The 18,988-nt window shown below is 37.5% G+C and overlaps 1 protein-coding gene across 2 annotated transcripts in view; it reads left to right on the top strand.

Moving 5' to 3' along the window:
• Positions 1-18,988, top strand: part of ADGRG6 (adhesion G protein-coupled receptor G6) — a 113,721-nt gene that overhangs the window by 61,406 nt on the left and 33,327 nt on the right. For both annotated transcript variants that reach the window (XM_074818914.1, XM_074818913.1), the window contains 7 exons: positions 4,532-4,617; positions 5,686-5,738; positions 5,831-5,884; positions 14,534-14,676; positions 15,384-15,498; positions 17,010-17,071; positions 18,552-18,759. In XM_074818914.1, the coding sequence (XP_074675015.1) occupies positions 4,532-4,617; positions 5,686-5,738; positions 5,831-5,884; positions 14,534-14,676; positions 15,384-15,498; positions 17,010-17,071; positions 18,552-18,759 (721 nt within the window). The remainder of the gene's footprint in view (positions 1-4,531; positions 4,618-5,685; positions 5,739-5,830; positions 5,885-14,533; positions 14,677-15,383; positions 15,499-17,009; positions 17,072-18,551; positions 18,760-18,988) is intronic.

Here is an 18,988-nt window from a genome sequence, read left to right as displayed (position 1 = left end):
CAATTACTGGTCTCATTATTTAAAACATTCAGTGTATTTTCAAAAGCCAAGTGAGACCCTCAGAAATGGAGTACTGGAAGACAATTTACATGCATTTCATTATAATAATGAAAATGAAGAGTCAGCTTTTTCCATATTAGAGCCAGAGAACATGAATAGAGTTGGCAGCTCCTGGGACTCTGGTTACTTGGATTTTCCAGCAAAATATGTAGATATTTCCCCTTCTTTAACAGCAGGTTTCTGGACTGTTTCCTATCATTTGAAAGAAGCATCTCAGGTTTTTCCCGAGGAGCCATCAGAAAACTGGTGGCTCTCATTTAATAAACTGCTTTCTTCCCCAACAGAGAGATTGCCATCCATTATTTCACCTGCCAAGTCTGACAGTATCTCTGAACAAACATCTGCCATTAGATTATTAGGTCTCAGGGCTGAAGAAATGAACTTCTCTAGTCATGCATCAGCTTTGGAAACACGAATCTTTAGTTCGTTTATTCCAGGCCTTTCAAAGAGAATTTCAGAAAGTAATGGCAGGACCTCGCAGTTGCAGTCAACAGTGAACTTTGCAAACCTAAGCGTGTCTTCCAACAGTGAATTTTATTTCAATTTTCCTTTCCCTTCCCTGGAAGCACATTTGAGTCAACCCTCTATATGGGTACAGGTCAGTCCCTTTGATAAGGTACTTGAAAACTCCACAGAAAAATTAATTATATTTGATAGTTTGCACATGCAAGTTGGAACTGATATAGTAAGTGATCAAATCAACATGACCTTCCTAAACAATAGGCAGCAGCTTGTTTCTGTCCTTCCAACACATTCAGGAACCCAGCCTTCACGTTCAAGGGATAACCAAACTGCTTTCTTGATCAATACACCAGTTAAGAGTTTGGTAAACAGTACAAGAACACTTGGATCACCGCAGTCTCAAAGTCTTTCAGCGAATGATGCTGTAACAAATACTATCGATAAAGCAAGAAGTAAAATGCAAATAGATGCAGGTGTTTTTTTAAAAAGCATCAGTGTGATGAGTTCTGACTTCCTTCCAATGACATTATCTTTGGAATTAAGGCACCTTCTTCATTCAGACTCAAAATTCAGAGTCAGTTTACCTCCTAACAGCTACTCCACACCTCCACTCCCACAAAATTTTCAGAACAATCTTGATATAATTTATCCAACCCCGATCCCTCAGTGGAATGTAGCAGAATTAAACTTGCCAAGAACAGTAACACCGAGAAATCATCTAAGTGTAGGACAAAACTCTGTTGAAAATCAAGGGGACAGTCTGAGATACTCTCTATGGACAGTAGAACAAGAAATCATTGGTGATAATGAAGACATAATGAATTCTGCTGTTCTGACATCAACGAACATATTGAGGCTTTCCAAATGGGATTCAGAAGGGGAGACATATGGATCCTTTAGCAAGCACAGAGAAGGAATGTCTTCTATGAATATTGTTAGTACTCATGCCTTGGATTTTGAAAATGCTGATTACAGACATTTTGCAAATCTCTCTTCTATTTTGGAGTCATCAAGAACTGCAGTAATGAATGATGTGATACCTTTGCCATCTTCATACAGTGGAGTTATTATTCAGCACAAAGAGAGCATCTTGAAGGGCACTCTGACGTCACCTGCAGCAGCAATCCATCACTCTTTCACGCAGTCCCAAATGACGGTTTCTTCTGTAACATACCATCAGCCATCAGTTTTGGCACATGTTCATTCCTTGACAAATTTACCATCTGAGACAAGCCAAAATACCACCCTTTACCCACCAGTGAATCATTTTACTAACTCTTCTGCAGTCTTTTTATCTTGTTTATGTTACTCCTTCACTGAGCTGGGCTGCCTGTGTCAACCTGAGGTCAACTACAGTATGTCAAGCCATTAAGTTAGATGTAGAAAAAAAACAGATCATCTTATCTATTAGATAGTCAGTTGGTAGACTGAACATAGAAGTAGCTGGCTTTCAACCTTTAGATATAGATCCATTTAGCATATGAAAAAAATTTGTAATAGTAGTTGAATTACAGTAGAAGGGAATTTGTAACATCTTAGCGATAGTAAACCGTTAATGTGTGATTTCTAATTTTTGTGTACTTCTCTAAGACAGCTCTCATGAGACTGTGAGGGTAATATCTTGGGTTGCCATGTATTTAATATACATTTTATGCCATTTTATTGTTTGAGATTATATGAATGTTTTTCACTTACTAATATATTTTTGAGGATTTAACTTTTGAAAAGCAAAGATTTTCCAAAAGAAACTTTTGGATAATTTTCCTAATAGAATTAAGAAGAAACAGTCCTGGTATTTCATTGATCATTATATTTTTATAGTTGGTGGTGGGAGTGGGGAGAATTGTTTTTCCAGGTTCTTTTTTCCCCTTTTTTCAAATTGTCTTTGGCTACTTTTCATCAATTTTCTGCCCATAAAAATATTTTTTTTTCATTCAACATTTTGAGGTGGGATTTCCACTGTTTAATTTGGAGAGCGAGAAATCATTTTTAGTTTTCACTATCAGCCACTGCAGTCTCCTGAGAGTGTTTAAAAACGTAGATTAGTTCTTTGTTCTTGTTCTTTTTTGCTTCATTAAAACATGCTTTGGGTCACCATCTGGTGGAGATCTTGAAGCTGTTGACTAGTTTGTAGTTACTAGTTTGATTTTTAAAATACTTTGCATATTCCTATATTAAGGTGATTTTGTCCATATACATAATTACATAAATAATGATATAATTATATATATGATTATACATGAATGTGTGAGAATATATATAATGCACACTTTCTGTATGTGTGTATCTGCATAGCACATATAAAAGGTACATTATACATATGAAATCAAATATATGTATATACAGAGATATATACATATAAATGAGATCCAGGTCTTGCAAGTGGTTTCAACTTGGCCAGTCTAATTTTCTACTTCCAAAGACTTTTTTCTCTATTTTATTTGAAACTATCACAGTAATAATAACAAACTAAAATACATTTTCAGATTAAACTGCACACTAAATTTGTGTGTCTGCTGAGTTAAGGGAGGAAAAAAAGACAATAAATCAAAAAGCAAGCAAGTTCATTCTACTCATCTCTAAAATTTAATCATAGCTTACCAAAGAAGGTAACTGGCAAACCATCTTTCTGCAAGAAATTGTTTCTTTACTATTTTATCACAGAGGAATTTTCATACTAGTTTCGCTGATCATATGATCAATTCTATAATGAAAAGAAAGAACAATACTCAAGCCAGCTCATGAATAGGATAGTAACCAATTAAATTGGAATATACTGACTTAAGATTTTTTTCCAAATACTTTTGTTTCAAGCTCCTGTAAAATTGTTATCTATGAAATTGTAAAATGATGAAATTTCTTCCACCTGCAATAAAAGGTCTTTTATTTAGACACAGAAAGATAGAGCAGTTCCTCTACATCCAGAGACAGAAAGGCATTTCTGTGTAATTGTTGTCATGAGCTGTTCTGTTCTACGTAGTGTCTCTGTAAGATTTACATAAATAGATGTATCTGTGATCAAGACCCACAGCTTCATTTGGTAACAGCCCTAAACAAAGCAATGCCACATGTGCACATACATGCAAGTGAATTGATCCAGAAGCTCTTAAACCTCCCCCACATCCTGGGAAATTTTATTGAACTAGAGTGTACAGAATTTTTAGTGTCTTAATGAAGAAAATTTGACTTGTGAAAAGTACAGACTTTTAACACAGAGCATAGCTATGAGATGATTTGCTGTTATTTATTAGATGTGAAATCTTGTAATGCTGCCTACTCATGAACTTAAAGACCATTTATATTTACCCAGTACCATTTCAAAACAATTTTACAGAATATAAAATTGCTCCAAGCCAAGTGTTACACATTTTGTGACTGAAAGATGGTTTGTTCAGCTGCCAGTTTTGTAAAGCTAGTGTGGGTTTTTCTACTCTCTGGCCATCGCCAGGCCTGAGGGCAAAGACTGTGCAGTGAAAATAACTGAATATCCCTTCTCCCACCTAGTTCTGTCCCCAGTTATCTTGTTACTTTCAATTGATGAGCTTTGTGTGCTCTCATAAAGTTTTAAGTCTAACCTGCAGTGGTTGAGTTCTGGATTATAGCAATATGACTGAGAACAGAATTTATCTGTGTTGCAGACTTCAGTAATTACGAGTATTTTTTAAAATCATGACACTTTTGTGATCTTACTTTTACACACCACATTAAAGGCATATGCAAAATACTACTTATACATACATTGTTTGTGAGTTTTTGTGTCACATTTCAGTTGTCTCTAAAAATATGGAGGGGGGTGGGATTCTTCTCTAATTCAACAGGACTAGTGAAAATGGGCCCAAGCTTGCAGGGCTTGTTCACTCCAAACTTGTACAATGCCAACAAGAGCTTGAGGAGTCCTTGTATCTGGGGCTCAACCCAATCTTCATATCCATCATGAAACTAAAGTCTCTTTATTAAAAAGGTAAATTTGCTCAGTTTCTAACATTATAATGCTGTTTTTAATGGACAGGTGGGCTATTCTACAGAATATCTATAACAGTCTTTAGTTCCAACTCCAACTCAGTATCGAAAGTACATGATGTGGTTGCAGAATGGGTAAGTTAAGTCTTCTTTCCTGTGTGATTACCTATATGAATATTAATATTAATGTGGTTTTGAAGTTATATTGTGATAGAAATAATAAAAAAAACAGGCAGTGTTCATTTGTGTGAGGCAATACACTTCTCCAATTTACCTTAGTATTCTCTACTTAAGAAGTCTTTCACCATGGGTCAGTTATTGGGGTTTTTAGTAGCCCCTGGTTTTTCAGACCATTTTAGCAGACATGAGCTCCTTTCTGGGCCCTCTGGGTGGGGGATTCCTGAAGTTCCTGCCTCTGAAAGTTACTCCTGTGTGAACACAGGTATTCTTTGTCCTTTTTGACAGTTCACATAGTGGCACTCACACAATTTGTAAGTAGTCTTTATACCAGCTACTTACATGAAAATATGATGCCATAAATGGATGGCAATTATTCTTTTTTTTTTTTCAATAAACCTGGAGGCTTTCAGCTTTCAAAAACACCTGTAATCATCTACAAACCAGAAATGTAGCCATCCACACCTGCCAGGGTTGTTCTCTTAGCAGCAGTAGCCAGGCAAAGTACATAGGTGCGTGAGCCAAAGGATCTAGAAGGGTGTCACTTGGCCCTAGCAGAGTATGCAAAAGTGTCTCCCAGGGGAAAACTGAGCAGCCATTGCCCACTCAGAATAAATAGTACAAAAGTCTGAAAAAAAGATCATCATAAGGTTGTAGACTTTTAGGTGAAAATTGACCCTGTAGTTTTTGTGAGTAAATCTTTTCTAATCAAAGTGTTTCTGAGAATTTAAGATGAGGTGGAGAGGGAGAAAAGGAAAAGTTCAGCATCCTGTGCACTCACCTATTCAGTGTGTCATGACCTTATAGAAATTCCTTCTGTCAGTAAAAAAGCCCACATCTCTCACTACCAGTTGTACATCTAATATAACAATCACCTCACTGAAATGGGAGAATGTCCTCTTTGCCTTGAAAAACTGAAGGGATTTCTCAAGGGGGAGAAGGGTGAAATTCTAACTCTGTATTAAGCAACAAAGAGCCTCATTAACATCTCACCATTCATGTCATCAATGTCTTCCTGTTTTTCAGCTAAACCGTACTTTCCAGAACTGGAATTACACTGTGTATGTGGTCAATATCAGGTAAATGAAGGGGGAAGATGTTTATGCTGTATTCCTTTTGAGAATTAACTCACCCTAATTAATTTTTGTTTTGTTTTGTTTTGTTTTTATAGTATCCACCCTGGCTCCGTGAAAGAGGGAGTAAGAGAAAAAAGAAGTATTAAAAGGTAACATTTTAAAAGACATTTTCTTGATAGAGTCAACAGCTGCTATTACAAGTGGCTTTACAACAGGCTTTACTGTCTGTTACTGGATTCATTGTCTATTATTGGGCATATGCTGCCAGTCTGTAATATATGACTGCTGGTGAGCTGAGTGCTCTGGATGTGCTCAGAAATCTAATACTGGTTATCGTGTTTGGTTTGGTTTAAACCTGCTGAGCTTTAAACCTTAACAGATCCTTTCTTCAGAGCTCAGGTTTCATCTGTCACAGAACTGAATAGACATATCATATATACATTATATGGCACACCCAGCTTTCTGTAGCAACAAGCTTTGGTACACTGGTATCTATCCACTGTCACTGCATTTATTCTCTTGAACCAGAGCCTTTTGAGTTAACAGACATCTTACTAGATGCAAAACTGCAAAACACTGAAAAATCATGCTAGAATTGAAAGCCAAACTAGTGTGAGTTAAACTATTTACCATATGCTCTCATTTCCTGACTTCTGCTGGGCTTGGAGGCACTGGTGCTGGGACAGCCTCAAAAGCAGCCAAAGAAAGTTAGATGGGTCACACCCCCTGAAAATTGGGCCTCAGGGGATTTCTTTGAAAGCAGCAGCCTGATTTCTAAGGGATATATGGGGAGGGAGTGAATCTTAGGACCAAATTAAGGAGAGGAAAACAAAGCATAGGACAACAAGTGGGTATGGGATATATCTGTTTGCTGTGTAGGCAAAAGTCCCAAAGGAAAGGACTTTTAACTGCTGACTTTTAAAAACTGCTGTGATAACAGCCGGGCTTTTTAATTTCAGAGATAGCCCAGTATTCCCAGTTCACCATCAGGAAGTAGGTACTGATGTTTCCACTTTTCTACAGAGTTTACCTAGATGTGAAAGGATTTGTAGAAGGTACTATCTCCTTCCAACACATCCACACCCACAGCAGAAAGACAGCTTTTATTGGCAAAACCATTTAACTGGTGTAGTGTAAACCCAGTCTCTGAATGGGCTATTTTGCTGCTTGACCTACATTTACAGTAGGGTGTAGTGATGTGGGTGGGATGTTTTTTTCACACTTCTAAATGATACCGTTATGCCAACAAAACCTTTTAAGTGGAGACCATGCCTCAGGTCTTACCAAAAATCCAAGACTGCTGAGGAATGTAAACCTTTCCCCATCCTTACTCCTGCATCTTTTACGAGGCTAGGAGCCCAGCTTGTAAGCATCTGTTCTCCCGTATGCACACCTGATTTCTTCTTGTCTGACCTTCCCACCATCCTGTCCTCTGCATTTTGTTTCTGCTTCCTGGTCTATATAACAAAGGAGGTGAAGAGAGAGAAATTATTCTAATAATTCCCTTTCCTTTTCTCTTTCCCTTTCCTTTTCCCTTTCCTTTCTGACATACAGTGAATGTGGCACTAAATTACTTCTGATAATGTATCACTGTTATGGGAAATTAACCCCATTCCTATTTACTTTGTTCATCATATATAATTTCAGAGGCAATGGAATTGCATGTTCATAATACATTATAAAGTTTTTCAAGGGAGGCCTGGTCTATTGAGAAACTAGTCTTTTCATGGGCTCTAGTGCACTTTGTGTCAAGGCCAAATGGCATTTTGTCATCATTCTGAATAATTTAGTATAAATGCTAATCATGTCACACAAAATGTTACTGTTCTCCAAATAATCAGGATCGTTATGCTGTTCATGTTTTCTTAGAAAATAAAAAAAAAAAAGAGGAGTCAAGTTTCTGCCCAACCTAGCAACACAATTGGGGTAACACAGGGATAATTAAAAATTTAATTGAGCTGCTTGATATATGACTAACAAAAATGACACTTTTTACACATTGTGCATATACATATATAGAAATACATATATGCAGGATTTTTTGCCATTTTTTCATGTGTTTTTCAAGTCTTGCGTATGTTATCATGCATCATTTACCTCTTATAGGAGAAACTTTGGGAAAAGTTGTTGTTCTCCCGCCTTTAGGTCTTCTGAATATATGTCTATTGTTGTACATTGCTTCCCTTCTGAAACAAAAGAAGTATCAGCTTCTCAGTGGTCTTCACTGTTCCTGGGTATAGTCACCAGGTTTCCAGTTCTTTGAGGTTCACACAGCTGTTTCTAGATTTTGCGAGGAAGAAATCTCTTGAATTTCTGAAGATCCAAAAAGCAAACTTTTTTTCCTACTATTGCCCAATCATTGTTTTCAAGATACTTCATTAGGTTTTCCACTTTCTTGGATTTGTCCTGGGTAGGATTCTAAGGAAATCCTACAAGACACCAGAATAACATTTTGGGGTATAAAAAATTAGCAGGTTACAGGTTGGAAGTTTTTAATCTCTGATGGAAGTAATGTTAATTTCTCACTACTCAGGTGATGCGCTGAAATGTTATGGCTGAATTCTTGTATGTAACTTGCTCACAGTGTGATTTCATACAGTTCTTATTAGTTAAATATTCCCATAAATTATTTCTGTGACTAGTTGTCCAAAGATTTTCTTATTTCTCCATTTTGGGTAGTCAAGAATAAGTCTCTTGCAGTTTTAGACATTCCACTACTTCCCTTTGTTTTTAAGTACGTATTCCATTTACCTTCATGTTCATCTGAACAGAATTTCACTCCACAGTTAAAATTTAAGACCTAACCCGTACATATCATGGCCTTAACTTTGTCTTTTACAGAAGTGGACATGTTAGTCTAACTCATTAAACCTTATCTCTCTTTTCTGAATTTTCCACTGGACCATAGCCTTCTTATTTCTAGGGCAGTATCATAATTCTTTAAATTGCTCTTTGAGAAGTTTCCTCTCTCGTTACATGAGTTCATATTCTTATCATTCAGATCACATCTTTTTCCCTTACCTTTTGGATTAGTATTTTATGCAACAGTAAAAAAAAAAAAAAGAACAGCAAAACTACCTTTCCCAGCGTTTTCTATGCATTTTGCTTTGCTTCAACCCTTACTTGCCACACTGCTACCTTATGAAGGAATTTATGTTATTCATCTCCCCACCTAGTCTTCTTGCAAGTGAAAGAGGAAGAATTGTTAGGGAGAATGATTCAGAGAAGAAATAAAAGCTGGAAGTGGGAGGTAGGAAGCCGTCTTTTTTTGGTACGTTAAAAATAGGTGTTTTCCAAATAAATATTTTAAACTGTACTACATTCTGGAGAAGAGCAAAACAAAACAAAAATATGGACGTGGATTGTCACTCTTTCATTGCTGTGTTCTATGAGCTGCAGAAATCCAAAGTACAGTGTGCTTATTATGCGTTTATGTACATGGTGATGAGAGACAAACAGAGTACCAAGTCCAAAAGTGCATATTATTATCAGCACCTTTAATACCATGAGATCTCTGGGTGACAGCAGTATACCAAGCTAACACTTTGGTAGATTATTAACTACTTTAATAGACAGAATTTTATCACAGCTATACTTGACTTTATGTCTGTGTTTAATTTTTTCCTCTGGTCATACTGTTTCTGTCTCTTAATGAGAGAGCAGCTGTTCAAAATAAAGGAGTTCAGAATGGGCTATGGACATAACTGTTTCTTTGTCCCCCCTTATCTTGCACTAACTTTTGAAAATTAAGCCAATTTGTGGATCTTATGTAGATAAACTATAAATGTGTTTCATTTCTTTCATTAATTCTTTGCCTTTTGTGACTCTGCAGCTTTGTCAGAACTTTCTATGACTGCTGCTGCTGCTTTTCTCAGAACAGTCCTATGGATTGTAGGTCTTTTCAGATGACTATATAGGGCTGCCTCAGTAGTAGAATTGGTCTTTATATTAAGCAGCTCAGCTCCCCTGCTTCTCCTTTCTTCTTTTATTTTGCAAGCAATTTTGAGAATTTGGGCCCCAATTCATTCATAACCTTTTCTCCTCTTAACATACAAATAAGATTGTTTGCTCCAACTTTTGCTACTTGATTGTCATAGTTTTGGCCTATTTCCTGTGTTCAATTTCTTCTGCTATGTGAAACAACATTAACGTTAGTACTGTTAAACAACTCATCCAAATTAAAAACCACAGTGGTAGCAATCTGTGTAAAAACCACTAAACTTAAACAGAAATCCCTTCTCTTAGGAATGAAAATAAAGAGGAAAGCAGGAAATCAGAGCTGCCCATGCCTAGTCCTGCTTTTTTGAAGTCCGTGTGAGTTTTGCCACCAGTGTCAGTGAGGCAGATTCAGGCTGCTGCATGCTGTGTTCTTGGGTGCTGTGTTGCTTAATGAAAAATTTAATGCACTTGGATAAAACTTAAGCTGATAAGATTGTGTAATAGTTTTAGACAGGAGTTAGCAACATCAGAACAGTGTAATTTTGCTTTTATAGTCTTAAGAATCTTTACCGAGTAAAGTATTGGGCTTTTTCATTCTTTGTAGATGACTTCAAATTATTTGTTATGAAATAATAATGCTATTTTTATTATAAATGAACACATCTATGATGCCTATTCCTATTTTTAAAATTTTCCTGGTTTCTACTGGTGAGGTTTTAGGAACAACTTGGTCCTGGCGAACTTCTACTACCCCTGACTTCAACTTCAGTGAAGGCCGTAAGGGACAGTCTTGACCAGTGCTGAACAACTTTTTAAACTTAAAAGGAAGGTTTAGGATGCTTTTATTTTTAGTAGTCCAAAAAGTAGCTGCAATTTTTAGATTTGTGTCCTGAAGTCTCAGATTTTATGTTTTTCTATAACATCCCCTTCTGCTGAGAAGGGAACCTCTTCATCCTTAGCATTACTTTGAATGTATCTATTATGCCTAGTCCTATTTTTTTCTCTCTGTTCTGAACATTTTAATGGTATCACAGTCAGAATCACCTCAAGTAAAAGTTTGTCCACAACTCAGATGCTTTTGCAGAATGCTTTTAATTTCCCTCTACTTTCATATTTCTTTCTGTCTTATTCTGTGTGTTTTCTAACATTTTGTCTGCTGTTTGTATTACATCTTCACTGAGTGACTTATGCAATAGTCATCTCTTTTTTTGTCTCTTCAGTTAATGTGAAGAAGTTAGTAGTGTTTACAGGTGACTGTGTAGGCCTACCTGTGCTGCCAGTCTTGAGTTATAGCTACACATCTTCAAAGTCAACATAACAGCAAGATTGGTAAAGAATTTAATGCTGACATCTTAAAATTTTTAAAATATGCCAGGATAGATAGGAATGAAATTCCCAGTGACTTTTAGTGGAAATTTAGATTCCCTGATTACTTAGATGCTTTAAAAATGATTCTTTATATGCTTTAAATCAAGGTACATTAACTACGAAAGAAATTAATAGTGATTTGTTAAACAGGCTGACAACTGCAGCAATTCAGTATTAGTTCAGCCTGTCTAGTACAACTGAAATGAGAGGAGAAATATGCATTGCTAATTATCAACCACATATCTTCAGGTATGAGACAGTCTGTGTTGCACAGTTCACATGGTTTGTTAATCCTTCCTTCAGGCTCCTTGCATCGCGTAGCAGCAAGACCACAGCCTGTGTGTAGGCACACTGTCCTGGAATAGCTCTGAGTCACGCTGCTGGAGAAGAAAGCTGGCTTTGTGGTACGCACCATGGCAGCACAGGCGCCCCCACCGCCTCCTGTGCCTCTGATGAGGATGTAGCTTCGGAGACTCCTCTCTCTGAACCAGTTTAGCTCAACGGGCCAGGGGAAAGTGGGATAGACGCTGGTCTTCCCCTGCTTTCCTGCTTCCTCCAGCTGTCACCATTTCAGTCAGAGAGGAGAGAGTCGTAAATACTTTATCCCCACTGTGTTTACCTACACCACAGTCCATTTTTTTGGTATTGACAGCAGTAATACTAGCAGTACAGGTTACTGTAGGTGATGTGTAATTTGCAATTGATTACTGCTGTGAGAATCTATCTGCTTTTATATGGCACACAATAGAAGATGTAAAGTTGGGTGTAGCAAATCTGGTGACACCAGCAGAGCGTGGCAGTGTTGCCATTTATTTGAGTGTAGGCCTACTGTTTCCCAAATCAAGAATTTTGTTCTTCACCATTAAAATGTTTTCTCTCTGGGATCTGACTGTGACAAAAGTGGAAGGAAGCCCTCAGCTTCACATATTGCGTCAGCTGTCAAGTTAAAAGGTATTTATTTACTTTGGGAAGCTAGCATGAGTCATTCTGAAAAGTTTATAGAAATTGTTTTCATCATAATATGGAACAGACTCTTGTTACACAGTATACATGGCTTGTGGTCTAAGAGTTTCTCAGAAAACAAATAACAAAGTGGTTTAACAGATTATTTTTATCAGTGCTTCGTAATCAATTCTTTTCTTTATAACTGTTCAAGATAACTGTAACCAGTTCTACCTCATCTATCATTATCCATTCTGTTTTGTTGCCTTTATCCCTCCACATGTTATGGGTGCTAAATATCATTTTAATTAGTTGGGAGTCCTGCAATAGGAAGCATAGCAGTGCTGGTGACTGTTCACTTATGACTTCTGTTTTTCAGCCAAAGTGCTGAGGTAGGGAGTCGCATCAGTATATTAAGTTTTCCTCTTCTGAAGTGAAGGGAATAGATGAGTGAAGCCAGAATCTTTTAGGAAAGATGGTTAAGTGCCAGGAGACTCTGGGGCTGAAGTACTGGAGGGCTGAAGGAATTGGCAATCCCATAGGCAATTTCCATGCTTCTGCTAAAAATAAATGCCATAATAAAATTGTGCCTCTTAATATATCTGAGGTATACACCAAAAGCCTGCTAATACACATCCACCCTACTGAGGCTATTTCCATATGTTAAACACTCCACAGAGACCATAGGAATGTTAGGAGGAACTCAGTATCTCTGGGAGCAGGGCAGGAGTGACCTGGCCAGGGATAGCTGGAATTTCTCTGCTTAAATGCATCCACTGGGTTACAAACAAGCCAAACCAGCAGGTAGTCACATTTTTATCTCCTTCTCCAGCAACATGTTACCAGTAGAACAGTGGATATGGCAAGAAAAAAGAAAAGTGTACTGGTGTTCAACAAAAAAAAACAAAACCCCCACCAGTCAGTGACTGTGTATATTTATTTACTTATTTCTTTACATCTGCAACAATAAAACGTGTGGAGTATTTAGTTCACATTTGTGATTTTTTTATGAGGCTTAGGCTTCGCTTTTCTTTTTAAATTTTTTTCCCTAGACTGAGAGGTTGTTTTCTACTGCCAGCTCTTTTAATGCCATTTCACTGATGAGAGTACTTCAGAATTAGTGGTTGGAGTCATTCAGTTTTCAGAGGGTTAAATCTGCCATCTAAGAGCAACATCTGTGCACTAACCTGTAGTTTTATACTGTACCAGACTAGGCATCTCTGGAAAGTGCAACTCTGAGCTCTTATCATGGGGATGTCTTTCTGGAGGATTTTTGAGAATGGAAGTCCTGGTCTGTCTAGGGAGGGGTACCTGAAAACCCTACTAGCCCTCTCCCATACAGCGCCTTTACAGATTTTTTCCTCCTACACTTCTTCAAGTAGACTGCAAGACCCTTTAGCTCACTGCTGCTTTCTTGCACTGGGGGCCACCGGTGAAAGCAGCTCTGTTCAGTGTGTGCCCTGCTCACTGTATGTGTGCTGGCAGTGCTGCCACTTCCCAGGCTGCGAGGAACTGCTCACACACGGCAAAGGTCTGTCTTTATTCAGGGTGCTGGGTATCTAAGAGCAAGGCTAAGATGAAGACAGCCTGAAGCAGGCTTGCTTTTTCCTTTTTTCCACATTTTGGCTCCCATGGAGATCCAATGTTCCATGCTTTGGTGGCGTCACCTCCTACTAGACGGAGCCAAGCAATGCTCTTGGGTACCAACATATTCTCTTCTCCAATGTGTGTTTTCTGTGTCCCAGGAGGAAATTTCTGAGCCTTCCACTCTGGGCTTCTTTCCTGTGTCCTGCTAGAACTGCTTTTCTGTTCATTATTTCCCTTCCAGAAAAGCTATGTTTTTGGACAAGGGTGGGGACTGTTTTATTTCTCTCACAGGAAAGAGACTTGGGCACTTTGAACTACTTCTTATGCCCAAGAAAGTAGCAGTGGGCTACAGTACAAAACAGCTATTACTGCTCAAACTTGAATTACTCATCTGAGCAACTAGACTTTCCTAATTAGGACTACAAGTTTCAGAAGTGTGTCAGGGTGTTTTTCACTCCATCAAAATTTAGACATTTAAATGTTAGGCATCTGTTCTTTGTTAATCTTCTAGTCTTCCTCTGTAGTCAGTGGAGAGATAGACCCTCTGGAGAATGACTTGTCCCATCCTGACAAGTTTTGTGAGGTGAGATGAATCAGCTCTTAAGTTCCTAAGCCGTCAGCCAACAGACTTTTAAATTTAATTAGGACTCACAACTTTATGCTTTCATCTTTTAATATCTTTTAAAATAATCTAAATCTTCTGAAAACATTTCTTAGCTCTTTTGATGAGATGCTTCTTTAACGGTGACTAGAGGATGAAGTTTCCCAACCGTACTTCCTTGTTGTGGCCCTATATATACAAAAATAATCATTTACAAAAAAACTAATTCACAGATAATGAGCAACATTGTCTTGGTGACATTGTTCCATACTCAGAAAACCAGAGTTTGTCAGATATTTTTATTTCCACACATTTGGCCTCTGCTGTTCTGACTCAAACACTCGGATAATTTTCCTTGCAGTTTTGGGGTTTTGGCTCTTCTAGTTTATAATTCTACCAACAACATCAATTTAGAAGAGGAAGACATCCGACAGAAGCTCATAAATAATAATGGGACCATGGAAGGAGGATATAAGCTTCATACTGTGAGTGTTGATCCAGTGGGTAAGTATTTTTCAGCTTTGTTACACAACAGATTTTGTTTGCTTGTCCACAAATAAGCATCTTCTGTGTTAAAATAATCACACATTTCCAAATGGTATGACTGTCTCAGATTTTAAATTGTCCATTTAAGCCTCATTGTTCCACTAATCTCAGAGAGCTGTGCTCAAGATATCTCTTTTAATACAAATACCATTATCTAGATTGCTTTAGTCAGTGTTTTGCTGTCTGCATCAAAGAGGCTGGGAGAGTTCCTGACAGCTTCTCTGGTAGTTCGAGGATAAAGAAGTATGATTTACAGCTGGAGCTATAATGAGACATTTTGGACCTCCGAGGCCCCTCATCCCGACTCCTCAACCCTGTTGTTTGTGCTCCTGCCAGCTGCTGCCCTTAATCAGTCTCCTTATAGCTCTCATCTTTTCCCATTCAACTTCTTCCAGTTGGAGATTGCCCTTCCCTTGGGAGGGAGGAGGTGGGGGCTGGTGGAGTACAAGTGGATGCAGCATGCACGTTCAATCCTTTCCCTTGAGCCCCAGCAGTATATGTTGTCCCCTGTTGTGCACCCCTCCATTACCACTGCTCTGTAGATAACAACCAGGCATTTCATTTGAAGACAGCTTTGTGCTGTACAGTGGTTGATGAACTGAGAACAAGAACTGGAAGATGATTCAATGAAGAAATTTACCATTAACGCTGATGTATTTTTACAGAAAAATGTTTAGCTGAAGAAAACCCTCCAAACTATTTTTGGCCAGATACCAGACCAACTGTGACTAACTTCACATTATGCTATGGGAGCTCCGTTCAGACTGCATCAAGAACCTGGTAGGTGTTCAAATATTTGAGAAGCTCAGAGCTTTAAGTGCAACTGTCTGGTTGTATAGTTAAACTGCGTCCTCCATAGTGGTTGCCATTGACTGGTATCGTATTTCAGGAAGATGATTTCTATATTATGAGAGGTGGTGTGTGTGCAGTAAGAGTATGTATTTCATTTGTGAGAAGAAAAGGCTCATCTACCACTTCTGTAGGCCTGACCAAGGCCCACAATTAATACATGTTCAAAATTACTATAAAAATAGCACCTTCTTACAGAATGAAACTGCTTTTTTCAAGTCATGATGTTTATGTTACTAAAACCAAAGTTTCATATTTGCTACCACTCCGCTACTATTATCTGACTTGTATAAGAAATTCTCAACAAAAATCTATGAAGATGAGACATGTATTTGGTTTAATCCAGAACCTCTCATCTCGTTAAGAGAAAGTAAAAGAAATTCTGTGAAACAAGCATTTTGCCAGTAGTTAGTCATAATTGAAGGTGGGGATAATTTTATGCTTAAAGATTTGAACTTGTGTTTTTAAGGTTTAGGATAAATTTTGCCTAATGTAGGCTTTCTTTGTGAACATCTACAAAAGATTTAGACACTGTATCTCTATTTCCCATTTGTGAAATGGAAATATTATTACTTCCTTTGATATATTAGCAAAACAATACAGCTTTGATCTCTTTTGAGTGCCTTGAACATGGCTATGATGATGCAACATTAATTAATTTCTTCAGTATTTAGGATGATCACCATTAAATGCAATATAGTAGTCTTATCTTCCCACATTGCATCTGGAACATGTTCTGAGAAGACCAGATCTTTTAGTTTTTGAAAACAATATGGCAACATGGATATGAATCAGCTTTGAGGTTCTGTGCCAAACAGGAAAGCAACCAGCATTATATTTAACTAACTCACTTCCTCAGCCTCTTAATCTTGTACAAGAACTGCTGGATTCTGATTGACCAACTTTTGTTGTAGAGTGAGTAGTGCAGAAGTCAAACTGTTTTTATGTCAGAGCCTCAGAATCATTAAAAATTAAGGCCTCTGGCCTTTTCTGCCCCAGTATTGCTTATCTTTATTGTTCATTTGTGGGCTACACAATACCACTGATTGTCCGTGTACAGCACTTCTGATAAAAAAAATTACTGTGTTCTGCACTGTGCTATGCTCTCCTTGCCTCTGCCTCCACTAGCTTTTGCCAATATGGAGTGCAGGTGGGGTGTATTTTGAGAGAAGAAGCTCTTCTAATGGTCTCTTCTAGTCCTGTGCATCCCACAGTAGAAGGTTACCTGCCAGTGTGCTGTTATAATAAAGGTGATCAACTGTGGAGTAACTTTATTCTGTCACACGCTGAGTGAAAGGATAGCTTTTTCCCATTCTCCATCCTGCCTTTGTCAAGCTATGAGAAAACTGAGGAAAAAGTGTGTTTAATTTTGGAGCCGTATCTGGGTATTTACATAATTCTGCTGTTGTATTCATGTGAATTTTGTCATTTTTCCTCCTTAGCTATTTGGGTCTGCAGAATTATACATCTTACTGGGGCCAGCCTGATCTTAGAAATTGCACAGGTGGGTATATTGATGTTGGCCTTTGGCTAAAGGAATAGTTTCGTAGACTTTGATTACTGCTTACTATAAGGAAGTTACTTTAAGGAAGAATATCTTCCTCCTTTATGCTAAGTTGTTTAAAATCTTTCTAAAAAATCACTGCAAAGTAAATATTGAAACTCTGGGGAAGTGCACCAAGTTGAATTCAGCCCACCCATGAAAAGTTCTGGATACCAATTAATGAAATAAATCAAACTCTTCAGGTAATTTAAGCAAGAATAGGGGCAGGTGGTAGCTTGCCTTAGTTTGATATTCAGGTTCAGACAAATTTTTAAATGTTTCCAACGCCTGTAGGTGCCAGTGGAAAGACTCCCACTCTCTTCACTGGGCTTACGATCAGACATTTTCAGATTTATTCTGTTTGCAAAATGCCCCTTGATGTCATTCTGGCCTTAAAGGAGCAATAAAATAAATAGACAAACATTTTATGACCCCTTTTTTTTAGTGCCAGAGCTAGTGAAGAGAATGATACTCTCATAAGTAATTCAGAGCACCTACAGTAAGCTCCTGTTCTGAATTGCTTTCTTGGAGAAGCCTCTTTTTCTTTCTCTGCTGATAAAGGGGTCCTAGAGAGCCTGGCTACGTAAATTCATTCACTGAGGACTTGCAGTCAGGCTATATGAAAACATCGTTTCATGTAAAATGAACATTCTATAGTAAATGTAGCAAAAGGTATATTATAAAACACAATATTAAAAAACCACAGCCAATTGCACACTAAAGAAGGCTGATCTTTCAGAATCTTATTTGCGAATTCCAAAAACTCTCAAATATTTTGATATTGTAAAATGTTAGTGTTTGCATTAGTTTTCTATCCAGGTGGCATCAAACTTACAGTTTAACATGTGATTTACATTAATCTTGTGCCATTGGACATGCTATCAAACTTTATTACCAGGAAGATTCTTCTCATGAAACTTGCTTGTGTGTTGAGCTTGCCAACCCTCTGAGTAAGAGTACAATCCTCTGAAGGAACTGAAACATTTGCAGTGCGGTCAGACTTTCTCCCCAGAGCTTAAAAGAGTGGATACTTTGTCAGTAATAGTGACTTGGGATGCATTTTTTTCACTTCAAGAGTGAAGAAAGGATAGCATAAGGAAAGGAAAAAAAAAAAAAAGATAAAATACACCTTTTATTCCTTATTTCCCCTTCTTCTCTTTCAATCAGCCCTTTCAATAATAGTTCTTATTTACAAACTCAAATCAAATTAAGAAAAATAAAAACATGGCCAATGAGAACAGTATATAATAATCAGCAGATTCTATATACTTTTTCATACAATTATAAATTCAATAAAATTATAAAATCTATGTTCATTACATGTACCACAGAACATGCTCTAGCTTTCAACAATGAGGATAAAAATTTGTATTTCTGAATTACTTCAGGACTGGTATGCATTATTTTCTCTTTTTACTTCTTTTTACATGTATACTTACAGAAAATGCAGCTGATATAGCCAATCAGCTTCTGAATCTCACTGGTGAAGGGCAGCAACTAACCTCAGACAAAGTAAATGATGTTGTGCAAAAGCTCAAAAAAATTGTGAATGATGAAGAAATTGATGAATCTCTGGGTTCTACTGTGGTGACAATTTTTTCCAATATTCTAACCAGTTCAGACAGTGTATTGGCAGCATCATCTTCAGAGTAAGTATTTCTGCATTTGAGACAAGCATTTGAGAGCAACCTGCAAGGTTGGAAAGGTTCATCCTTCCATATATAGACAAATAATTGCAGTACAAAAATCAAGCTTTTCCGATTTTCATCAAAAATAATTTTCCAAATTAGATATACAGATATGTCTTCTTGTACTAAAATTTATGTGCATGACAAAGATTAAGTATTTGTATGGAAGATAAGTCTCCTGATACATAAT

This window comes from Strix aluco, chromosome 3 (assembly GCF_031877795.1).
Source record: "Strix aluco isolate bStrAlu1 chromosome 3, bStrAlu1.hap1, whole genome shotgun sequence".
NCBI lineage: Eukaryota > Metazoa > Chordata > Aves > Strigiformes > Strigidae > Strix > Strix aluco.
Note: the sequence above shows the minus strand (reverse complement) of the source record. Positions and strands in the feature narration are given on the sequence as shown.